Source organism: Hemiscyllium ocellatum, chromosome 24 (assembly GCF_020745735.1).
Source record: "Hemiscyllium ocellatum isolate sHemOce1 chromosome 24, sHemOce1.pat.X.cur, whole genome shotgun sequence".
Classification (NCBI taxonomy): Eukaryota; Metazoa; Chordata; class Chondrichthyes; order Orectolobiformes; family Hemiscylliidae; genus Hemiscyllium; species Hemiscyllium ocellatum.
Genome location: NC_083424.1, coordinates 25,718,550 through 25,741,941, shown reverse-complemented (window position 1 = coordinate 25,741,941; position 23,392 = coordinate 25,718,550). Strand labels below are relative to the sequence as shown.

The following is a 23,392-nucleotide window of genomic DNA, read 5'->3' as shown; positions in this document are numbered from 1 at the left end:
TCTGATACCATGGGCCCTTATCTTATTCACTAGGCTCTTGTGCGGCACCTTGTCAAAGGCCTTCTTAATTTCAAGTAGGGAACATCCATTGACTCTGCTTGGTCTAACCTGATTATTACTTCCTCAAAGGATTCTCGCAGATTTGTCAGGCATGACCTCTCCTTGATGAAACTATGCTGACTTTGCCCTGATTTACCATACACTTCCAAGTATTCAGAAATCTCATCTTTCACAGTGGATGCCAGGATCTTACCCATGAGGTTAGGCTAATTGGTCTGTAATCTTCCATCTTTTGCTTTATCCCTTTCTTAAATAGGGGTATTACGTTAATGATTTTCCAGTCCTCTTGGACCCTCCCTGATTCTAATGATTCACCACTAACACCTCCGCTATCTCTTCAGCTATCTCCCTTAGAATTCGGGAGTGTAGTCCATCTGGTATATACATGACTGAGAAGGCCTCTGGCCTCTGTAGCAGCTACCTGACTGATGATATGGCATTCCCTTGACCACTGCTGCTGGCACTACAGGACTGACCAGTGAACACACCCACCCCTGCTCCTCAGACCGCTCTGGTATATATCTCTGGACATGAATGCTGAAACAGATAAATGATCATATTAAAGCCTCTGACTGATGGTACTGGGACCCCCTGACTGACAGCAATTTCCTCCCTTGATTGGATTAAGAACAAGTCCCAGCAGTTTCTGACATGTCCAGTTGGTTGAATGCACAGGCAGCTGACACATACTGTACATGTCAGATTGAAGTCACGGTGTGCCATCAATCAAGAAATCCCTCACTCCTCCCAAACAGTTCTCTGCTAACAAACAGCCTGTCTGTGTGTGTCTACTCTAAAGAGCACCACAGTGTGGCATATAACATATAACCCTGGCTGATGGGCCAACATACTCACAAGCAAAATAATACAATGTAAGGCATGGATGCTGCAAGCATGAGATCCGTGCTATGTGAGTGAATGCTATGAAAGCAATCCTTGAGCTGGTGCCTGTCCCCATGCCCAGTAGCTGATGTGTGCTGCAGTGCAAGTCTGTGCTTCCTTAGTGGTCTGTGAATGAATCAGAGAGTTGCCGTGGTGCTTGATGGTTTGGCAGATGCCAATGTCTGTGGATGAGAGATGTGTGCAGCTGGTGCCTGTAGATCATACCAGTTCGATTGAAACTGTTCTGGTTTCCATGTTGCGTTTCCTCGGCATGTAGCATGTTTGGCGGTTTTGTTAAGAAAGGAAGCTGAATATTAATGAGGCAAGTTGTGCCGTCAACAAAGTGTTTAACAAGCAATAATTCCCCCTTAATTGGTAACTCAACATGCTGCTTCTGAAAACATGAATGCTGTTGTGGTTCTGTTCGCCGAGCTGGGAATTTGTGTTGCAGATGTTTCGTCCCCTGTCTAGGGGACATCCTCAGTGCTTAGGAGCCTCCTGTGAAGCGCTTCTGTGATGTTTCTTCCAGCATTTATAGTAGTTTGTATCTACCGCATCCGGTTGTCAGTTCCAGCTGTCCGCTGCAGTGGTCGGTATATTGGGTCCAGGTCGATGTGCTTGTTGATTGAATCTGTGGATGAATGCCATGCCTCTAGGAATTCCCTGGCTGTTCTCTGTTTGGCTTGTCCTATAATAGTAGTGTTGTCCCAGTCAAACTCATGTTGCTTGTCATCCGCGTGTGTGGCTACTAAGGATAGCTGGTCATGTCGTTTCATGGCTAGTTGGTGTTCATGGATACGGATCGTTAGCTGTCTTCCTGTTTGTCCTATGTAGTGTTTTGTGCAGTCCTTGCATGGGATTTTGTACACTACGTTGGCTTTGCTCATGCTAGGTATCGGGTCCTTTGTCTTAGTGAGTTGTTGTCTGAGAGTGGCTGTTGGTTTGTGCACTGTTATGAGTCCTAGTGGTCGTAGTAGTCTGGCTGTCAGTTCAGAAATGTTCTTGATGTATGGTAACGTGGCTAGTCCTTTGGATTGTGGCTTGTCCTCATTCCGTTTGAATCAACAGATTCAATCAACAAGCACATCGACCTGGACCCAATATACCGGCCACTGCAGCGGACAGCTGGAACTGACAACTGGAAGCGGCAGATACAAGCCACTACAAATGCCAGAGGAAACATCACAGAAGTGCTTCATAGGAGGCTCCCAAGCAGTGAGCATGTCACCTAGACAGGGTACAAAATGTCTGCAACACAAATTCCCAGTTCGGCGAACAGCTTAAGGCAGGGCAGAATGCAAGAAAAGGGGTCTTGATATTGTGTAGGATAGAGGTGTTGTGGCCTGCGAGGAGAACGGTGGAGAATCTGAGTATTCTAGTGAGGAAAATACAGACAAGGGTTTCAGCAGTGGGAAGAGGGAGCCAAGGGCAGAGTGGGCAATATTGCTGAGATTGAAGGAGATGGTACCTGTGATGATTAGGGTTGGGATTTTATATTCCGTTTAGGATCAAACAGTACAACAAAGCTGTACATCGCCTGATTCATCCTGAATGAAGGGCCAGAATGTTTGAGTTGGGGAAATAGTAAATGTTTGCTGTAGGGAAATTAGTAAATGAGTGTGACAGCTTCAGTTTTCCTGCTGTACATTTGGAGAATAGACTGACTCTTCCACACCTTAGGATTAGTATGGGGAAGATTTTCATGGGAATGAGATAGTTAACCAGATGTCCTATAATGTATTCTTATATCTTGATAATGCAGCACCTTTAAAAGAGTACACTTAACTCAGTGAAGCCAATATTTGATATTCAAATCAACTCTCAGTTAAGGTGTTGCTGTAATATAATCTGTTTGTTGCATAATCTTCCATTTTGAAAACTCACCTCATGTCCTCAGTATACAGTCTGTAGCAGACTGAATTTCTTGCTTTATTGCCGAGTTAATCTGGGGCAGTTCTTGTTTTTTTTCTCTGTCACCATCATTCATTTAATCCCTTTTTCAATTGTGCTGCTAATATATGTTTGCAGACAGTCTTAAAACCCTGTGAGATAAGCCAGTTTCTGTGTTGCTTCATCTCACCATCTCCATGGTGACACTGTCTGTGTCTTTCCCACATTTTTGATTTCTTCCTTCAATAGATTTTGACATAGCCTGACTCACCTTCATGTTTTGTATGATTCTGTGTTCAAAATATTCAGTCTGTCCAAATGCTTTTGAACTGATAATCAGATATTATGATTTTATTTGTCATTCCTAATAATGATTTTGGTGCCTTCCCCACCCCCCGTTGAAACTATTAATCCCATTGCATTAGATTTGCCAGCCTTTGAATTTTGCTATAATTGTACGTCTAATTTCAGCAGCTTACTTGTTTCATTGAGGTCTTCTTTTCACATTTAATCCTTGTATCTTAGTAATTGACATTTTCAGAGATTTTGTTAATCAGAGTAACTCTTGCTCATGTAAAATCACAAGGCATTCACGATACAGTTTATTTTCAGATCCAGGTGAGTCAGAGGACAATTAATATTATCTTGCGCATTCAAATACAAACATATGTACAATATGTATGAGAAGGTTGTGTTCATATACGTTTAGGCAGGATTTAAGATTATTTCTTGATTAGTGACTTAACTTTCCAGTCCATATCCATGGTCCTTTGTGTAACTGGTGTAAAAGAATCATTTATTGGTCTAATAAGAATGAATTGTCCATTTGAAGAGATTTCAGACTTATGATCATGTGTTGTCTGATGACTTTGAATCAAAGTTAATTGTTGCTCCTAGGATGTGTGTACAAACTCCATTCTGCTTCACCTCCATTGCTCTGTAATGTGAAACACTTCTTCACACACATCACTAATATACTACGGTTTACTGGGTAACATAGTGAGGACAAAAACTGCTAAAAATGATATATGCTTATAGGTTAGTATAAAAGCCCTCTCTCATTCATAATTTATGGCCTCATTATTACCACCAGAAGACTTCCATGACTCCAGGATGTTGATATCTTTTGTACTTCAGCTCGCCAATCTTTATTTCTTCTTATTTTTTGCTGCATGCTTGATTTGACATTGAGATCCTCCGCTCTAGCTTACCTTCTGAATCCTTGCCCTGTGATTTTTTTTTTCATTCTTTAATGTAATTAGTGAGGGAGAATAGGGCTGAATTTTGCATGAGGGGAAGGGTGGGTACTCTCTTCCTAGAAGAACAATCAGTCCCAAAATAACCAACTTCAAACAAAGCCACAACACACTCCTGTCAGTCTGAAAGAAGTGTAGATTGGATTTCCACTCCTTACTGGGCTTCCAGTGAATCAGAAACAGTGGGTCTGGAGGCACATGTAGGCTACCCAGGCAGATACAGCAGATTTCCTTCCCAACAGGATATTTACAACATGTGTTGATAACCATTACTGAGTTTAGTTTTCTTTAATTGAGTTGAAACTCCATCCTGATGAAGGGCTTATGCCCGAAACGTCAAATTTCCTGTTCCTTGGATGCTGCCTGACCTGCTGCGCTTTAACCAGCAACACATTTTCAGCTCTGATCTCCAGCATCTGCAGACCTCACTTTTTACTTGAAACTCCATCAGTTGGCCACGTTGGTATTTGAAGTTTAGATCAGAGTAGGGCTGGAAAAGTACAGCAGGTCAGGCAGCATCCGAGGGGCTGGAAAATCGATGTTTCAGGCAAAAATCCTCCATCAAGAATGGTATTTGAACCCATTTCCCTAGAGCAACATTTTGGCAGTTTTTAAAATAATAAGGAGTACAGATAGAGTTAATGGTAGTTGTTTTTTCCCTAGGACAGGGGATTTGAAGACTAGGGGCACATTTTTAAGGTGAGAGGAGAGAGATGTTAAAAAGATATGAGGGTCATATTATTGACACAGAGGGTAGTTCACGTGTGGAATGAACTTCCTGAGGAGTGGAGAGGAAAGACCAGATCTAAAAGTTGAAGTTCTAAATTGGAGAAAGGCCAATTTTGACGGTATTAGGCAAGAACTTTCGAAAGCTGATTGCAGGCAGATGTTCATAAGTAAAGGGACGGCTGGAAAATGGGAAGCCTTCAGAAATGAGATAACAAGAATCCAGAGAAAGTATATTCCTAACAGGGTGAAAGGGAAGGCAGGTAGGTATAGGGAATGCTGGATGACTGAAGAAATTGAGGGTTTGGTTAAGAAAAAGAAGGAAGCATATGTCAGGTATAGACAGGATAGATCGAGTGAATCCTTAGAAGAGTGTAAAGGAAGTACGAGTATACTTAAGAGGGATATCAGGAGGGCAAAATGGGGACATAAGATAGCATTGGCGAATAGAATTAAGGAGAATCCAAAGGGTTTTTACAAATAAGTTAAGGACAAAAGGGTAATCAGGGAGAGAATAGGGCCCCTCAAAGATCAGCAAGATGGCCTTTGTGTAGAGCGACAGAAAATGGGGGAGATACTAAATGAATATTTTGCATCAGTATTTACTGTGGAAAAGGATATGGAAGATATAGACTGTTGGGAAATAGATGGTGACATCTTGCAAAATGTCCAGATTACAGAGGAGGAAGTGCTGGATGTCTTGAAATGGTTAAAAGTGGATAAATCCCCAGGACCTGATCAGGTGTACCCAAGAACTCTGTGGGAAGCTAGAGAAGTGATTGCTGGGCCTCTTGCTGAGATATTTGTATCATCAATAGTCACAGGTGAGGTGCCGGAAACTGGAGGTTGGCAAACGTGGTGCCACTGTTTAAGTAGGGCGGTAAAGACAAGTCAGGGAACTATAGACTGGTGAGCCTGACCTCGGTGGTGGGCAAGTTGTTGGAGGGAATCCTGAGGAACAGGATGAACATGTATTTGGAAAGGCAAGGACTGATTCGGGATAGTCAACATGACTTTGTGCGTGGGAAATTGTGTGTCACAAACTTGATTGAGTTTTTTGAAGAAGTAGCGAAGAAGATTGTTGAGGGCAGAGCAGAAGATGTGATCTACATGGACTTCAGTAAGGCGTTCGACAAGGTTCCCCATGAGAGACTGATTAGCAAGGTTAGATCTCATGGAATACAGGGAGAACTAGCCATTTGGATACAGAACTGGCTCAAAGGCAGAAGATAGAGAGTGGTGGTGGAGGGTTGTTTTTCAGACTGGAGGCCCGTGACCAGTGGAGTGCCACAAGGATCAGTGCTGGGCCCTCTACGTTTTGTCATTTACATAAATGATTTGGATGCGAGCATAAGAGGTACAGTTAGTAAGTTTGCAGATGAAACCAAAATTGAAGGTGTAGTGGACAGCAAAGAGGGTTACCTCGCATTACAACAGGATCTGGACCAGATGGGCAAATGGGCTGAGGAGTGGCAGATGGAGTTTAATTCAGATAAATGTGAGATGCTACATTTTGGGAAAGCAAATCTAAGCAGGACTTATACACTTAATGGTAAGGTCCTTGGGAGTGTTGCTGAATAAAGAGACCTTGGAGTGCAGGTTCATAGCTCCTTGAAAGTGGAGTTGCAGGTAGATAGGATAGTGAAGAAGGCGTTTGGTATGCTTTCCTTTATTGGTCAGAGTATAAGAGTTGGGAGGTCATGTTGTAGCTGTACAGGACATTGGTTAGGCCACTGTTGGAATATTGCATGCAGTTCTGGTCCCTTCCTATCGGAAAGATGTTGTGAAACTTGAAAGAGTTCAGAAAAGATTTACAAGGATGTTGCCAGGGTTGAGGATCTGAGCTACAGGGAGAGGCTGAACAGGCTGGGGCTATTTTCCCTGGAGCGTTGGAGGCTGTGGGGTGATCTTATAGAGGTTTACAAAATTATGAGAGGCATGGATAGGATAAATAGACAAAGTCTTTTCCCTGGGATTGGGGAATCCAGAACTAGAGGGCATAGGTTTAGGGTGAGAGGGGAAAGATATAGAAGAGACAGTAGGGGCAACTTTTTCACGCAGAGGATGGTACGTGTATGGAATGAGCTGCCAGAGGATGTGGTGGAGGCTGGTACAATTGCAACATTTAAGAGGCATTTGAATGGGTATATGAATAGGAAGGGTTTGGAGGGATATGGGCCGGATGCTGGCAGGTGGGACTAGATTGTGTTGGGATATCTGGTTGGCCTGGATGGGTTGGACCGAAGTGTCTGTTTCCATGCTGTACATCTCTATGACTCTACGTGGTAGATATGGGTACAATTACAATGTTTAAAGGACATTTGGATAAGTACACAAATAGAAAAGGTTTAGAAGGTTTATGTGCTAGGATCAGGCAGGTGGGACTAGTTTAGTTTGGGATTATATTTGGCATGGACTGATTGGACAGAAGTGTCTGTTTCCATACTGACTCTATGGCCATGAATCTATGAGCCTTGGTTTCTTGATTATTGATTGAGTGAACTTACCTTGACATCATCATTTCCCCCAAATGCTGGCAGATGTCCTGCTACAGCAAAATTTCAATAATGCTAGAACCCCTTTCTCTGAAATGTCTAAAAAAATGCATCAAATAGAATGAAATGCAGTAACTGATTATGAAGACTAAAGCAACATTGAGAATGCCCCAAACTGCAATAAAGTAAAAGTCTAGTTAAGTTTTTGTGGCATTGGTTGGGGAGGAATTTTAGCACACAATCCTAGAAGAATTGCTTCATGGTTTTCAAAGGTTTTCAAATGCCCTGCAGATAGTTAGTGATGGCTTTGGTTTAATGTCTCATCCAAAGGATGGAGCCTTCTCTCAGTGTTGCACAAATACATGTCAAACTATGTGTCTCTATCCAGGGTCTGGATTTAAACACACAATTTCCTGACTTGGAAAAGAGAATCCTTCTTGTTTAATCAGCTGATACAAAGGCCTAAGATGCATTGATAGAGATTGTGTTCCATTGATTGCAATGTTTTGATGATGATTGTTGCTTTAATATTTAGAACTGCTACAATATGGAGGAACCTAAATCCATTCTGGGGTGAAGAATATACTCTCCATCTACCCATGGGCTTCCACAACCTCTCATTTTTTGTAATGGATGAAGACACTATTGGGTAAGTGTTTCTTAAATGCTTGCATTTAGACTAATTAAAAGGACATTTTTATTAAAAGAAATATTGTTATAAGAGTACAAGAAAAGATACAACTGTTATTGAGGTTCTAGAAAAGCCTGAAAATTGCTGTTGATGCGTTATTTTGGGTTTGAATGCGAGGTCAATAAAGATTTTAGCAGGAATGCACTCCCTCACGTTTACTCAAATTTAGTGCGCACTAAAATCGTGGCAGTATGTGTGAAAGGGCACTATGAAGCAAAAGGCTGATTCTCACTCAGGTGCACTGTGATAGAGCTGGGGCATTATGGGATGGTAGCGGGGAGACCCAATTTAGAGCCTGAGACCTGAATTTTCCCAGGCCTGCAGAGATGGACCTGCAGGCATGCTGCAAGCCATTACTGAAAACATCAACCTCGTTCTGATCTCACCTGGTCTCATCTGTGACTGCTTTTGCCATGGACACATTGCCCTGATGAAGAGGCTGTTAGGGAGCAGAGTGAGGGGTCTAGCAAGATCTTCCTCATCACAAACCAGTTCTCATGAAGGCTGGAGGTACCTTGAAAGTGCTCCCATAACATTAGGCAGAAAACATTTAACCAGAAGGAACAAATCTATTTCACGACCAATTCTCAATTTCACCTGCTATTATAATCAGCTGGGAATAGACAAATACTATCTTTGAGCATCATCAATATATTGCTGTATTTTACAGGCCACTGTGTTCCCCACCCCGACTAAAGATTCAATAGGGAGCCCACCATCAAAAAGCCTGATGCCCTGCAACCTCTATAACCTGGAAGCAACATTGATGTTGTCCAGTCTTATGCCAAGGGGAGCAGCATTTAGGCCTCTGGATGCAATGGCTTGTCCATCAGAATTGGGTCTTCAGGAGCAGTAGTTCCACGCTGGAAGACACAGTTTAATGGAGGACCCTCATGTTGGTCCAGTAGTCTTCACGTTTGATCTTCAGCATTTGACATATTGTGGAAGCTCTCAAAGATCTTATAGTGGCATTGGCAGATAGTCCAGGTTTCACTGTAATGGAGGAGGGCGGTCAACACAACAGCCTGATGGACCAGGAAATTTGTTGACTTTGAGAGGTCACTGTTACTACTGCTGTTAAAGACACAATTTCACGGCTTGAAGAAGGCAGCACTGACACAGTTGACTCAGTACTGAACGTCTCCATCACTGGGATAGGTGGCTGCTGAGAACTGGGAAGTGCTGCTCATACTGCAGAGCCACCCGTCCATGTAGATGGAGCAAGAGTTCCTCAGCTGGCTCAGGGAAAGTTGGTCAAGGCCTTCATCTGCGTGGTGTTTAAGCTTTGTATACAAGATGTTGAAAGGGTGGGGTGTCATTTGTATGCCCTGTGGGAAGTGAGCCTTTATGCAGTGGTTTGCAAACTGCAAGTTGTGGAGTCCCTGGTGGTGGGGCTTTTTTTTCTCCAGAAACTGCCAATGTTAAAGAGCTTCCCATCCAGTTGACACCGGATGCTGACGTTCATTTGTAGGTCATCCGGTAGATGGTGATGCTCAGGTTGATGGTTAACAAGGTCAAAGTGATGGGATAATATTTTTGACTCCAGTCTGGAAAGTGGAGAGAAATAATGAAAGAACTCATGTTTTCTTGCATTGGCCTTTTCAGTGATCCAGATGCCATTTACTAAGATGAAGGGACTGCAATGTGATCTGTTACTGCAGAAGTGTGGATACTTCCATTCAATCTGTTAATTGAGATGTATAGCCTGGAAACAGATTCTTCGGTCAATCCCGTTCATGCCGACCAGATATTCCAAGTCAATCTAGTCCCACCTGCCAGCACTCGGCCCATATCCCTCCAAACCCTTCCTATTCATATTCCCATCCAAATGGCTCTTAAATGTTGCAATTGTACCAGCCTCCACCACTTCCTCTGGCAGCTCATTCCATTCACGTACCACCCTCTGTGTGAAAATGTTGCCCTTTAGGTCTCTTTTATATCTTTCCCCTATCACCCTCAACCCAAGCCTTCTAGTTCTGGATTCCCTGACCCCAGGGAAAAGACTTTGTCTATTTATCCTATCTATGCCCCTCATAATTTTGTAAACCTCTATAAGGTCACCCCACAGCCTCCGACGCTCCAGGGAAAATAGCCCCAGCCTGTTCAGCCTCTCCCTGTAGCTCAGATCCTCCAGCCCTGACAACATCCTTGTAAATCTTTTCTGAATCCTTTCAAGTTTCACAACATCTTTCCGATAGGAAGGAGACCAGAATTGCACGCAATATTACACCAGTGGCCTAACCAATGTCCTTTACAGCCACAACAAAACCTCCCAACTCCTGTACTCAATACTCTGACCAATAAAGGAAAGCATACCAAATGCCTTCTTCACTATCCTAGCTACCTGCAACTCCACTTTCAAGAAGCTATGAACCTGCACTCCAAGGTCTCTTTGTTCAGCAACACTCCCTAGCACCTTACCATTAAGTATAAGTCCTGCTAAGATTTGCTTCCCCAAAATGCAGCACCTCACATTTATCTGAATTAAACTCCATCTGCCACTTCTCAGCCCATTGGCCCATCTGGTCCAGATCCTGTTGTAATTTGAGGTAACCCTCTTCGCTGTTCACTACACCTCCAATTTTGGTGTCATCTGCAAACTTACTAACTGTACCTCTTATGCTCCCATCCAAATCATTTGTGTAAATGACAAGAAGTAGAGGACCCAGCACCGATCCTTGTGGCACTCCACTGGTCACAGGCCTCCAGTCTGAAAAACAACCCTCCACCACCACCCTCTGTCTTTTACCATTGAGCCAGTTCTGTATCCAAATGGCTAGTTCTCCCTGTATTCCATGAGATCTAACCTTGCTAATCAGTCTCCCATGGGGAACCTTGTCAAACGCCTTACTGAAGTCCATATAGATCACATCTACTGCTCTGCCCTCATCAATCTTCTTTGCTACTTTTTCGAAAATACTCAATCAAGTTTGTGAGACACGATTTCCCACGCACAAAGCCATGTTGACTATCCCGAATCAGTCCTTGCCTTTCCAAATACATGTACATCCTGTTCCTCAGGATTCCCTCCAACAACTTGCCCACCACTGAGGTCAGGCTCACTGGTCTATAATTCCCTGGCTTGTCTTTACTGCCCTTCTTAAACAGTGGCACCACGTTTGCCAACCTCCAGTTTTCCGGCACCTCACCTGTGACTATCAATGATACAAATATCTCAGCAAGAGGCCCAGCAATCACTTCTTTAGCTTCCCACAGAGTTCTTGGGTCTGATCAGGTCCTGGGGATTTATCCACTTTTAACCATTTCAAGACATCCAGCACTTCTTCCTCTGTAATCTGGACATTTTGCAAGATGTCACCATCTAATTCCCAACAGTCTATATCTTCCATATCCTTTTCCACAGGAAATACTAATGTGTCAGTTGAATGCAGCAATGTTCACATTTTAAAGTCTTTATTTAACAACTGGGTGGAAGGTGAGCACCATTCCACACTCTTGGAATTAATGACCACTAACATAAAGCTTAATATGGTAACAGACTCTAAACTGAAGTTCTGTGAAGTTTTGTGGGCAGCACGGTGGCGCAGTGGTTAGCTCTGCTGTCTCACAGCGCCTGAGACCCGGGTTCAATTGCCGACTCAGGCGACTGTGTGGAGTTTGCACGTTCTCCCCGTGTCTGCGTGGGTTTCCTCTGGGTGCTCCGGTTTCCTCCCACAGTCCAAAGATGTGCGGGTCAGGTGAATTGGCCATGCTAAATTGCCCGTACTGTTAGGTAAGGGGTAAATGTAGGGGTATAGGTGGGTTGTGCTTCGGCGGGTCGGTGTGGACTTGTTGGGCCGAAGGGTCTGTTTCCACACTGTAAGCAATCTAATCTAATGAGGAATTCCTGAGCTGTGTTGAAAATGCCGCAATGTATGCATTCTTAATGGCTAGTATGTGTTTAAAACACAGATAGAAGCCTTTTGGCCCATCTCTCTTTAGTGTAGCAATCCAGTCAGTCTCATGTCAAACTGACCCTGAAACTGAAGTTTGAAAGGTGTGTTGTTTGTGTTTGCAGAAGAATTGGAGTGTATGCGAGAGATATTGACTGGCTTTGGAATTAATTTGGTCAGAAAGCTGGCTTTCAAAATAATAAGTTTATAAGCATCTTCTCCTTGCAGAATACAATTTTATTTAAAGGATTTTTGAATACAGCAAGTTCTTCTGTAATTTTCCCCCAATTAGTGGAAACAAAATATAAATATATATTTCCAACAGAATAGGATCTCTGTTCTACAAAGAGTCAGACTTGGTTTGATTCATGCCTATTGTTTCATGTTTATAGATTAAACACCACACATACAAAGGGTGCACATTAGAATCCAGTGAATATCAGTACTGAGAGTAGTTAATTTGTTCTAATAAGTTTTAATTCCAAATATTGACACCGATGTCAGCCATTTCTTTTGTTAAGTGTGAGTCTTAAGCTGTGCTTATTCAGTTGTGTTGTATCTGTACATATGTAACCTTTTCTTGGAATTGTTATCTTTGGCTGGAACCCTACTATTAACTTTTTCTGTCAGGAAATTTGATCTATTGAATAGTAAAGATAAGCTCTGCTTTCAGTTGAACTTGTTATTATCATCCTCTGTGTGCCAACAAAACAGAGGAATGAGAGATTTCTTTGGAAGACACAACCACAAAACCACCAGCTTTCTGAATCTTTGCCAGTGGCTCCTTAATGAGTTGCCAAAAAAACAAAGCTTAAGAGTAAATTCATAATCTTTTAATAGATAGTTCATTTGGTTCATCAAACCTACTCTGCCATTCAGTAAGATCACGGCTGAACTGACTGAGGTTTAATTCCACTTTCTTCCCTGGCCCTCATAACCCTTGATTTCTTTGTAGATCAAAAATATCTTACTGGCAATTCCAAGACTACTGACCTCCTGAGGGGAGAAATTGCTCCACATCTCTCTGTTAAATGGGAGACCCTTTATTCTTAAACTGTACACCTGAGTTCTAGATTCATCCATGACCAAAAACATCTCTCAGCCTTTAACCTATCAAGCCCTCTCAGAACCCCACAGGTTTCACTATGATCACCTCTCATCCTTTTAAACTCCCAATGAGGTTAAGTCCAAGCTGCTCAACCTTTCTTTGTAGGACAGCTCCTTCATTGTAAGAATTAGTCTGGTGAACCTTCTTTGAACTGCTTCCAATGGAAGTATCTCTCCTTAAGTACTCTAGTTTCAGGCCTCCTCAAAGTTCTGTACATTTGTATCAAGACTTACCTATTTTTATACTCTGTACCGTTGTCAAGGCTTTCTTACAAGTGCTAAATTATGTTACCATGGCAACAATTCCTCATTTATAGTCTTGCTCAAGGTTGGAGCTCATAATCTTTATTTTACGTTTGTTAACAGCATAATAGAGATTTGTGTCCTGTAAATATCTGTGACATTGTACCAGTTGTTAAGCCAAATTAATTGTATGCATTGGATAAACACCTTGTATTTTCATCGAGTGGTTGATGCTGTAAAGGGCAGGACTGCTGTGTTGGTTAGGTAGATAGCTTGTGGCTCAGAATAGTGCCAATAGCATGGATTTGATTGCGTTCTTGCTGAAATAGACTTGAGACCTGCCACCTGACTCTGCTCCCAGGAGTGAAAGGCATCGGCAAACTATCACTGACACAAACTATAAAAAAGCATGGCTCAAAATAAAACATCAGGCACACAGTGGCCCATGGATGTGCTTTGGGGAAGAGCACCCATGAACAGATGGTTGCTGTCATGAATTTTTAACTTCAAGGGAAGGGGGCTATTTGGCCCCATTGAGCGTATGATGGCTCTATGTAGAGCAATGCAGTTAATCACATTCCCCTGGTAAATGTGTACATTTGTTTCCCTTGAGTGCCTATCCAGGTACCTTGTGAAATGAGTGATCATTTCCTTTTCTACCACTCTCTTAGGCGGCAAGTTCCAGATCATTACCATGTGCTGCAGAATACATTTTTTTTCCTCCTATTTCCCTGGCAACTCTTGCTCAAAACCTTAAACCCCTTACACCTTTTACCATGGACTATTTGGAACAGCTTTGCTTTGCCTACCTTATTTCAATCAATTCGAGTCTTGTACACCCCTATCAGGATGTTCTTTGCTTCAAATTGCAACACACAGATTCTCCTACTTAACCTTTGTTCTCTTGTGGATGTTACAAAAATAGCTGCAAATGCAAGTGGTGAGGTTGACATAAGCAGTCTGCAGCGTGATAAAAACAGGTTAAGTGTGTGGGCAAATCTTGATAGATGGAACACGGTGTGAGGAAATATGTGTTTAAACTTTTTAGCAGGAAGAAAAGAAGAGCTGAATATTATTTAAATGGGGAAAGAATGTAGAGAGCTGCAGCACAGATGGATTTGGGTATCCATCAATCATTGAAAGCTGGCATCCAAGTTTAGCAGGCAATAGGGAAGGCAAATGGAATGATGGATTTTACTTCAAAGGGAATGGAGTATGAAAATAGGGAGGTTGTGCTAAAACTGTGCGAGATATTGGTTAAAAAGTGTCGTGTTGGAAAAGCACAGCCGGTTAGGCAGCATCCAAAGAGCAGGAGATCAGGAATTCCTGATGAAGGGCTTATGCTTGAAACGAGGACTCTCCTGTTCCTCAAATGCTGCCTGACCGGCTGTGCTTTTCCAGCACCACACTTGTTGACTCTGATCTCCAGCATCTGCAGTCCTCACTTTCTCCCTGTACAAGATACTAGTCAGATCTGAAATACTGTGAATATTTTTGTCCCGTTTTCTAAGGAAAGATACCTAGGTATTGGAGGCAGTCCAGGCAATGTTCACTAGGTTGATATGAGGTATGGAGGGACTTTCTTATGAGGAGAGTTCCGGTATGTTGGGTTTGTACTCATTGGTGTTGAGAAGAATGAGAGGAGACCTTATTGGAGATTTGTTGATAAGTATAGGATTCTTAGGGATGATTGTCAGTGTAGATGCTCAGAGGTAGTTTCCCCATATGGGAGAGTTTAGGACCACAGGGCATAATTTCAGAGTAAGGAGTAATTCTGCCACATGTTTCATCATTGCTGAAGTTGCCCAGAGTCCTATAAGATTCTGCTCTGGAATTTTTAGAAACTGGATATTTATTTCTTAGACAGAAAACTTCTTGTTACATCGCTAGCTGTATTCCGATTGCAACATCCCTGGCCACTTTCAGGGAGACGATCAGAAAATCTGACGTTTCTCTTTGTACCTGTTATTGATTTCCAAGTGAATGCTTGTTTTCTGCAAGAATTATTCCACTGGAAGACTAATGGATTTTTAACAGTTTGCTCACTCAATCTTTGAAATCTTCAATGTTTCTGTCCATGGGGGGGTATGAGGACCTGTGGCACACTGTGATTTAAAACCTGTTTACTAATGACATTGATGATCAATACAGAGTGTCCTCCAAAGAAACAGTTAATTCCACAAAAAAAACAGAAAATTCTGAGATCCACAACAATCTCAACCCAGAGGTTGATTTGTGACTGTGTCTGTATTGAGTAATTACATGGTAGACTTTGCCAGAAATATTAATTGTCTTCAAGGTGTGATGCAGTACTGATTTGGCTGAGTAGCTATTTTACTTAATGTAAGAGAGAGCTCTGCTATATGTTAATTAGAAGCTGATCAGTAAGCGTGGATACTGCCTGGTGTTCAGTGTGACTTGCATATATATTTTACTGCAGAGCCGACTGAGTGAACAGGTAGAAAACAAATGGTGATATGGAGTGACAGAAGGTCAGGCTGTTCAAAAAAAGTAATGTCCCTGAGAATCAATGCAATGCCAATTGGCTTTATAATCATATGCCCTGGATATACAGAGCTGCAATAATTTTGGATCCAGAGTGTTTGGATAAGTTTCAGAGCTTGGCTGTGATTATTCACTTTGAAAGGCAGGAATATCTTCAGGCCTTGATACTTTAATGTTTAAGAGCTGTTGGATTAACTAGTTGTTTAGTATTATTACTTCCTGGATGGAGAAAACAGATACCCAAATGCTAGTGTTAGTCAACGAGGAACAACATTTTATTACTGCTTGTTTTTGGATGACTAGACATGACTCGTGATAGAAGAGATCAATTAGATGGATACGGTGGAATATCGTACTGAACACTCTTCAGAATTCATTTTTTAGTTAATGCATGGAATGGTGGTATTGCTGAAAATTAGGGATTTGTTGCTGATCCCTTATTGCTGTTGAGAAAGTCGTGGTGAACTGCTTTCATGAACCACTGCGGCCCATTTGCTCTAGGAACCCCAGCAGAGTCATTAGAATGAGAGTTCCAGGAATTTGATCCAATTGCAGTGAAGGAACTGCATAGTTCCAAGTCAGAATGGTGGGTGTCTTGGAGGGCAACTTGCAGGAGGTGGTGTTTCCATGTGTCTGCTGCCTTGTCTTTCTAGCTGGCAGATAATGCAGGTTTGTATGGTGCTGTCTTAGGAGATTTGGTGAATTGCTGCAGTGCATCTTGTAAGTAGTACTTTGTTACCACAGTGGTGGAGGGAATGAATGTTTAAGATGCAGATGGACTATATGCCAGTCTAGTGGGCTGCCTTCTCCAACTTCTTGTTGCTGGCATCACTTTCAGGAAGGCACTTGGAGAATATTTTGTCACAATCCTGACTTGTGCCTTGTAGGTAAGTTATTCACCACAGAATCTCTGGCCTCTGACCTGCTGTGTATCCATGGTGTGTATATGGCTGGTCCAATTCAGTTTCTGATCATTGGTATCTCCCAGAATGTTGATATTGAGGAATTCAGAAATCGTAATGCCACTTATTGTAGGGGGTTATGGTTAGTTACTCTCTTGCTGGAGATGTGAACGTCTAAATAAAGTTTTTATTATTACGCATTGATTCCAGTGACATTCACTGCCTGGAGAAATGTTTAAGAATTACAACATGTTTCAATTTATATCACAATGGTAGGAGAAGTGCCTGTTTGAAATATAAACAGCTGGCAAAAGGAGGCCAATTTGATCACCCTGGACATTTGGTCTGACCCAACTTTGAGCATTGAGAATTTGTCCTAAATGGGTAGATACTGAACTTTGCTGAAAGTGACTTGAGAGCGATTAGATAGCAACAATCCTAAAACACATTGCTTCACAATTTTCTCAATTGTAATTAGGGGTGGTGCTCTGATCAAATATAAAAAATATTGTTATAGGAGCTTTACACCATTCAAGAAATTCATTGACTAAGTATATGTTTGGCTTACAGCCTTGCTACTCCCCGTAATAGCTGATACTATGAGGTGCTTTCCCTCTTCAGCCTTGATTTCTCTTTTAAATCTGCCATAATCACCTTTCTCCTCAAAAGAGCTATTCTTGATCCCACCGTTATAGTAAATACAGCTCCCATCTCCAACTGTCCTTTTCTCTCCAAAATCCCAAGCTGTGTTGTGAACACTCTAATCTCTGCCATCTTTCTCAGAACTCCAGTCAGGTTTCCGCATTTCTTATTAAAGTCACAAGGAATATCCTGTATGACTGTGACAAAGGTAAAATACCTGTCCTTGCACTTTTCAAACTGTCTGCAGTCTTTAATAGAGTTGACCACATTATCTTCCACCAATGTCTCTCTCTGCTTCCATCCCATTGGATGGGACTACTCTTGCCTTACTCCATTCCTATCAAATTAATTAAAGTCCTGAAATCGCTTGCAATAGATTATCTTGCTGCTCCTGCACCATTACTCTTTTTGCCCTCCAAGCATCAATCCATGGCTTTCTCCTATTTCTTAACGACATGCCAACCCTTGACACCATTGTCAGAAAGCAGGGCATTAGTTTTCACTTGTACACCGATGGAACCTGGCTCTACTTCAGTGCCACCTCTCTCAACTCATTTGTTGTTAAACTATCACACTGAGTATTTTAAATCTTGAACTAGATAGATAGCAATTTTCCTCCGTTTAAGCCATTCCTTTCGGTCTCAGTTCCATACTCCAGTCCCTGGCTACCATTTGTCTCCCTCCCCCAGCAACTTTAAGACTAAACTAGATAGTTTGTAATCTTAACGTCATACTTTATCCTGAGATAAACTTTTAATTACAAACTCGTACCAATACTCAGATTCCCTATTTCCATCCCTGTGGCATTGCCTGACTTCACTCCTACCTTGACACAGCTCCAAATTCCTGCCTTGTTACCTCTTAACTTGACTATTCCAATGCATTCATGGCTGGTGTCCCATATTCTACTTCCTGTAAACTTGAGGTACCCAAACCTCTGTTACATGCTCTATTCTAATTCAAACCAGGTCCTGTTCACCTATTACCCCTGTGCTCACTGACCTACAATGGCTCCTGGTCATGATATTAGAATTCTCATTCTTGAAATGAAAACTCTCCATGCCTTAACCATCCCTGTCTCTATAATCTTCTCTTGTTCCACAACTTACTGACGTATCTGCTCACATCTAATTTTGGCTTCTTGTGTGTTCTTGATTTAATTCCTCCACCTTTGGTGGGCATGTCTTTAGCTATCTGGACCCTAAGCTCTGGAATTCTTCTCCTAAACCTCTTCAGTTTTCCTCTCATCTTCTCCTTTAAGTTATACTGTAAATCTATCTTGTTTACCAAGCTTTGGCCATCTTATCTAATACCTGCTACATGACTTAGTGTCTTATTTTGTTTTCTAAGGCTCCTGTGTAACTCTTTGAGATATTTTATTCCATTAAAGTGTTGTACAAGTATTAGCTGTTGCTTTGTAAAATATCTATCTGTCACCCTTACAGCTTAGCCCTCAGCTCTTTTTCTGTGGTAGATTTTAACGTTGTTACAATTTATAGCATTCTGGTATTGAAGTTAACTGTGAGCCATAAATTAACCTTGACAAAGTAAAGCTGAGTTTATTTTGTACCTAGTGTGTATTGTATTGTCTACTCCTTGTATTACCTTGGGCAAACTGAGATCTAATTGCATTTGTCCATTCTCTGATATTTGCTAGAGGGAGTATACAGGATCAAAAAATAACTATTGGAAAAGGAAATGGAATTTATGTCGAAGATTATGCTGAAAACTATGCATGGACCGTTGACGCCGAATTTTCAAAAATTGAAATTGTGTCTACGTTGATTTTCTTCATAGATTGAAACCACAACAGGTGTAATGCCATCATCAAAACATCTCTGCTTGATAACATTTTTAAAAAAAAATTCATTTACAATTATTTAAACTTATAATTAACATTGTTATTAACTTGTTATTTGTTTTAAGCAGAAAATATAATAAGGCCTGTTTTGGCAAGCTATGATCTATCGCTAACAAATGCTAATGAAATTTCAGAGCTGTCTGTTTTCTCACTATTAGACATTACATGATCAGCTCTTCCTGACTCCTGATCCTTACATTCGGATCTCCTTGGTGACTATTTCAATTTTAATTGCAGATGTCACGATCTGTATAGGGTGTCTACAAAAGGTGTTGAATGCTAACACAGAATAAAAGTTAGCCAGCAGTGATAGCAGTCATGTTGTGTGAGTGTGTGAAAGGGGATGCCTGACTGGAGAGGTGTTCGAGTATGATATGTATTGGCCTCACTTCTCGTTATATCTTTATAAATGTAGAAAGTAGTCTGAACATGGAGTACTAAAAGGATGATTGTCAACCTGATAAAAAGAGGACATAATCAATGTGAGATTTAGAATTTAAAATAAAAACCAGAGCCTCTGCTATTATGTAATATCCAAGTACAATTAACACCAGTACTTTATGCATTTTCATTCACATGCTATGTTTTCCACCATTGATTCTGCTTTGCTGAAAGCAATCATAACTTCCCTGTTCTAAGCTATATAATGTATTCTAGTCTGATAAGCTATAACACAATCTTCATGTACTCCTCACTGATTCTACTCATAACCAAACTAGAATAGTAACTGCAAATGCAAATTGGCTGGTATATTTTCTAAACCACAGCAGTGACTACACTTCAAAAACATCTCATTGGTGAAATATCTTTTGGGATGCCCTGTGGTTGTGAAAAATGCAGTACAAATGCGGGTTCCTTTTTTTGACTCTGACAAGCTTGTACTGACATTCTAGTTCCATCTTCGTTCAAGCTAAATCAGTCCCGAGATTTATTTTCTTATTTGCTCATGGAAACAACTCTTGCTCCCTCTCTCTTTTTCCTCCTGTTGATTTAGCTTGGCATTCTTCCTCTTTTCCAACCAGCAGGTACCATTCTTCAACCAACCAACCACCTCCACCCTCCCCTACAACTACTGGACCCCTCTACCCCAACAACCTGTTTGAGCAGATACTCTTTTTCCTCTGCAGTTATGTTAATGCTCTCCTTCATGCTCAGTTCCTGGCTTCTGCTCTACCATCCTGCTTTCCCAAAGCATTATTGTGCCCAGATCTTCTGATGGCCAAATAGTTGTTTCTGAAGTGTAGATGGGAGCTGAGCATGGGGACCTTGTGAATTTCTTGTTGTATCAGTCTCTGAAGGAATTGCCTTGGAATTTGAAGATTCCAGTTGGCAATTCCTGCATACCTGAAAATCTCTGAAAATATCCATTTACCTCAGAGAATTCAGAGAGTTTGCTACAGTTAAATAAATAGTTGCTCAGAGAAAGCTAGACTATGAAATGTTATTAAATACTCTTGAGTTTAACACCTGTGCAGAATTAGCCCCAGTAACCCCATTTGTAGAGCCCTTATATCCTGCAGACCCTGACCTGACAACCCTCCCCATCATCATCAAGGCTAGCAACCCCGACTCTATGCCTGGACTTGATGCTCCCAGAAGACAAACACTTCTGCTTTCCAAGACCCAATTTCCCCATCTTCTGGATTTTGCTCTCTCATGTCCCACTACTGGGCCCAAATTGCTGTGGCACGGTGGTTCAGTGGTTAGCACTGCTACCTCATAGCACCAGGGGCCTGCATTCAAATCAAGTCTCAAGAATTTGTCCATGTAGAGTTTGTATATTCTCTCCCTGTCTGCGTGGGATTCTGTCAAGTATTCTGGTTTCCTCCCACAGTCTAAATTTGTGCAAGCTATGTGGATTGGCCAGTGCTAAAAATTGTCTATTTATGTCCAGGAATGTGTAGAGTAGGTGGGTTAGTCATGCAAGGTTATGGGAATAGGGTGGGGGTGGGGGCATGGGTTTGGATGGGATGCTATTCGGAGGGTTGGTTGTAGACCTGAGGGGCCAAATGGCCTCTTTCTGCCCTGTAGGAATTCTATGAAGAGAATTCCACACACTAATAGCCTTCTGGGAAAAAAATAAATCTCCAGTTTAAAAGGGAGATCTCTTACTCTTAGCTAATGTTCCCCAATTCTAGTCTCTCCCAAAGAGGAAACATCCTCCTAGAATCCACCTGATCAAGTCCCCTTAGGACCTTATATATTTTGATAAGATCACCTCTTATCATTCGAAACTCCTTACTTGCTGCAGCTGCAAACTAACTTTGTGTGATTTGTGTGCCAGATCATCCAAACCCAACTTTCCATTAAGTTCTGCAATGTTTCCCTATTTAAATTGAATGTTGCTTTCTATTATATGCAAAGTTCACATTTTCCCACATTATACCCCACATACCAACATTTTTGCCCATTTACGTAACCTGACTATATCTCTTTGCAAGCTCTTTACCTCTTCGTTTCAATGTACTTTCCTTCTAATCTTGGTGTCTGTCAGATTTAACCATCATACGTTTAGCTCCTTCATCAAATTTGTTGATTTGTATTACAAATAGTTGACAGCTCTGCACAAATTCCTATGACACTATTATTTACTGCTTGCCAACACAAAAGATACTCATGTATCATTAATCTGTCTCCTGTTAGTTAACCGATTCTTTATCCAAGCTAACATATGTTCTCCACACCATGCACTCTTATCTTGTGTGGTAATCTTTGATGTGGCACTTTATAAATGACTTTTGAAAATCCATGAATGCCACATCCATAGCTTCCCCTTTAATCATGTTACTTGTTACTTCCTCATTTAATAAATTAATTAAACATGATTTTCTCTCCACAAAGCCATGTTGTTTCCTCTTGATCACACCATGAGCTTAATGAATTCTAGTGGTTTCCCTATGACAGCTATTGGGCTACCCAGATTGTCATTTCCTGCTTTCGGATTCCCTCCTTTCTGGATAAAGGTGAAATGGAATAATGTGGGGGTGAGCTGATTTCTATCTGTGAACACAGGTACATGGACTGTGCCTTAGAAATGCAATGGTTATAAATATTAGCTTGCAGGTTAAAGATTAAAATGCTGGGTTGCCTCAAAATGGATGCTGGTTAGCACAAGTTGATCACAGTAGATTGGATAGAATTATAAAGATGTATAACACAGGAGAAAAGGAGGCTGTTTTACACACAGTGACTATGCAGCTTTTTCTCCTAACAGGAGAGAACTAATCTTCTTTTGAAGGTATCTATTGAATCTGTCTTCACGACCGTATTAGACAGTGGGTTCCAATTCCAAACCACTTATTAAATAACCTGTACCTGCTTATTATTGACTCTTAAACCTTTGCACTGTTTCCCTTTACTTATTCCATCAAAATTCTTCCCAGCTCCATTAAATCTCCTGTTGGTGTTTTCCACTGTAAGGGAATCAACCCGACTTTCGCCCATCTATCTAGATAACTGGAATACCTCGTTCTTTGAACCACTTTAATGAAGCACCTTCTCTGAAATCTTCACATTCCTCTTGAAGTGTAATATTCAGAACTGAGTACAATACTCAGTTTAGTGTAATGTTTTAGATCTGCATCTCTACTTATAAAGTGCAAGATCCTATAAGCTTTGTTAACCTGTCCTACCATCTTCGCAGATTTGTATCCCAGCAATATGGAGACTGAGTAATTCAAATGAGTTGATGTCTTGCATTTTGTTTGAAGATTCCTAACCAGACTAGTTGTAGTTCCTGCCAGAAAATCCCTTCTGAACAACAGTATACCGAGGTTCCTGGATAGCTCATGCTTTGGGGGGAATGTATGAAACCACCCGGTGTGTGAGTGAATGGGTGCAAACAGAGGCCTGAAGGGGTTATTTGAGAATTTGTTTGTTGGTTTTATTAGCGATGACGGGGGATGCTTTGGACCCCACAAGCAGACTCCAGCCTTTCCTACAGAAATTGTGCCCATTATCCCAAACCAAACATGGCTCCCTAATGGGACAAGCAAGCAGTGGCATGTGGATTACTCAAAAATGTGCCCTGTTCCAACAAATCTACCGGGTGGAATTCTACTGATAGCATTCACATAAGGCCTTGTGATAACTCTCTTTCTCTCTGCAAGGTGAGAGTTTTCAAATGACAGCTAAGTATTCCCATTGAGAATGAATTCCCAATAACATCAGAGCAGAACTATTACGGAATTCAGAAACTTAGTTGCTGATCCATTTCGATTTGGATAACGTGGTTTTCGG

At 41.5% G+C, this 23,392-nt stretch overlaps 1 protein-coding gene across 2 annotated transcripts in view; it reads left to right on the top strand.

The window, feature by feature from the left end:
* The window catches only part of LOC132827109 (rasGAP-activating-like protein 1), a 267,843-nt gene that overhangs the window by 21,390 nt on the left and 223,061 nt on the right, over positions 1-23,392 (top strand). For both annotated transcript variants that reach the window (XM_060843598.1, XM_060843597.1), the window contains exon 3: positions 7,845-7,958. In XM_060843598.1, coding sequence (XP_060699581.1) covers positions 7,845-7,958 — 114 coding nt within the window. The remainder of the gene's footprint in view (positions 1-7,844; positions 7,959-23,392) is intronic.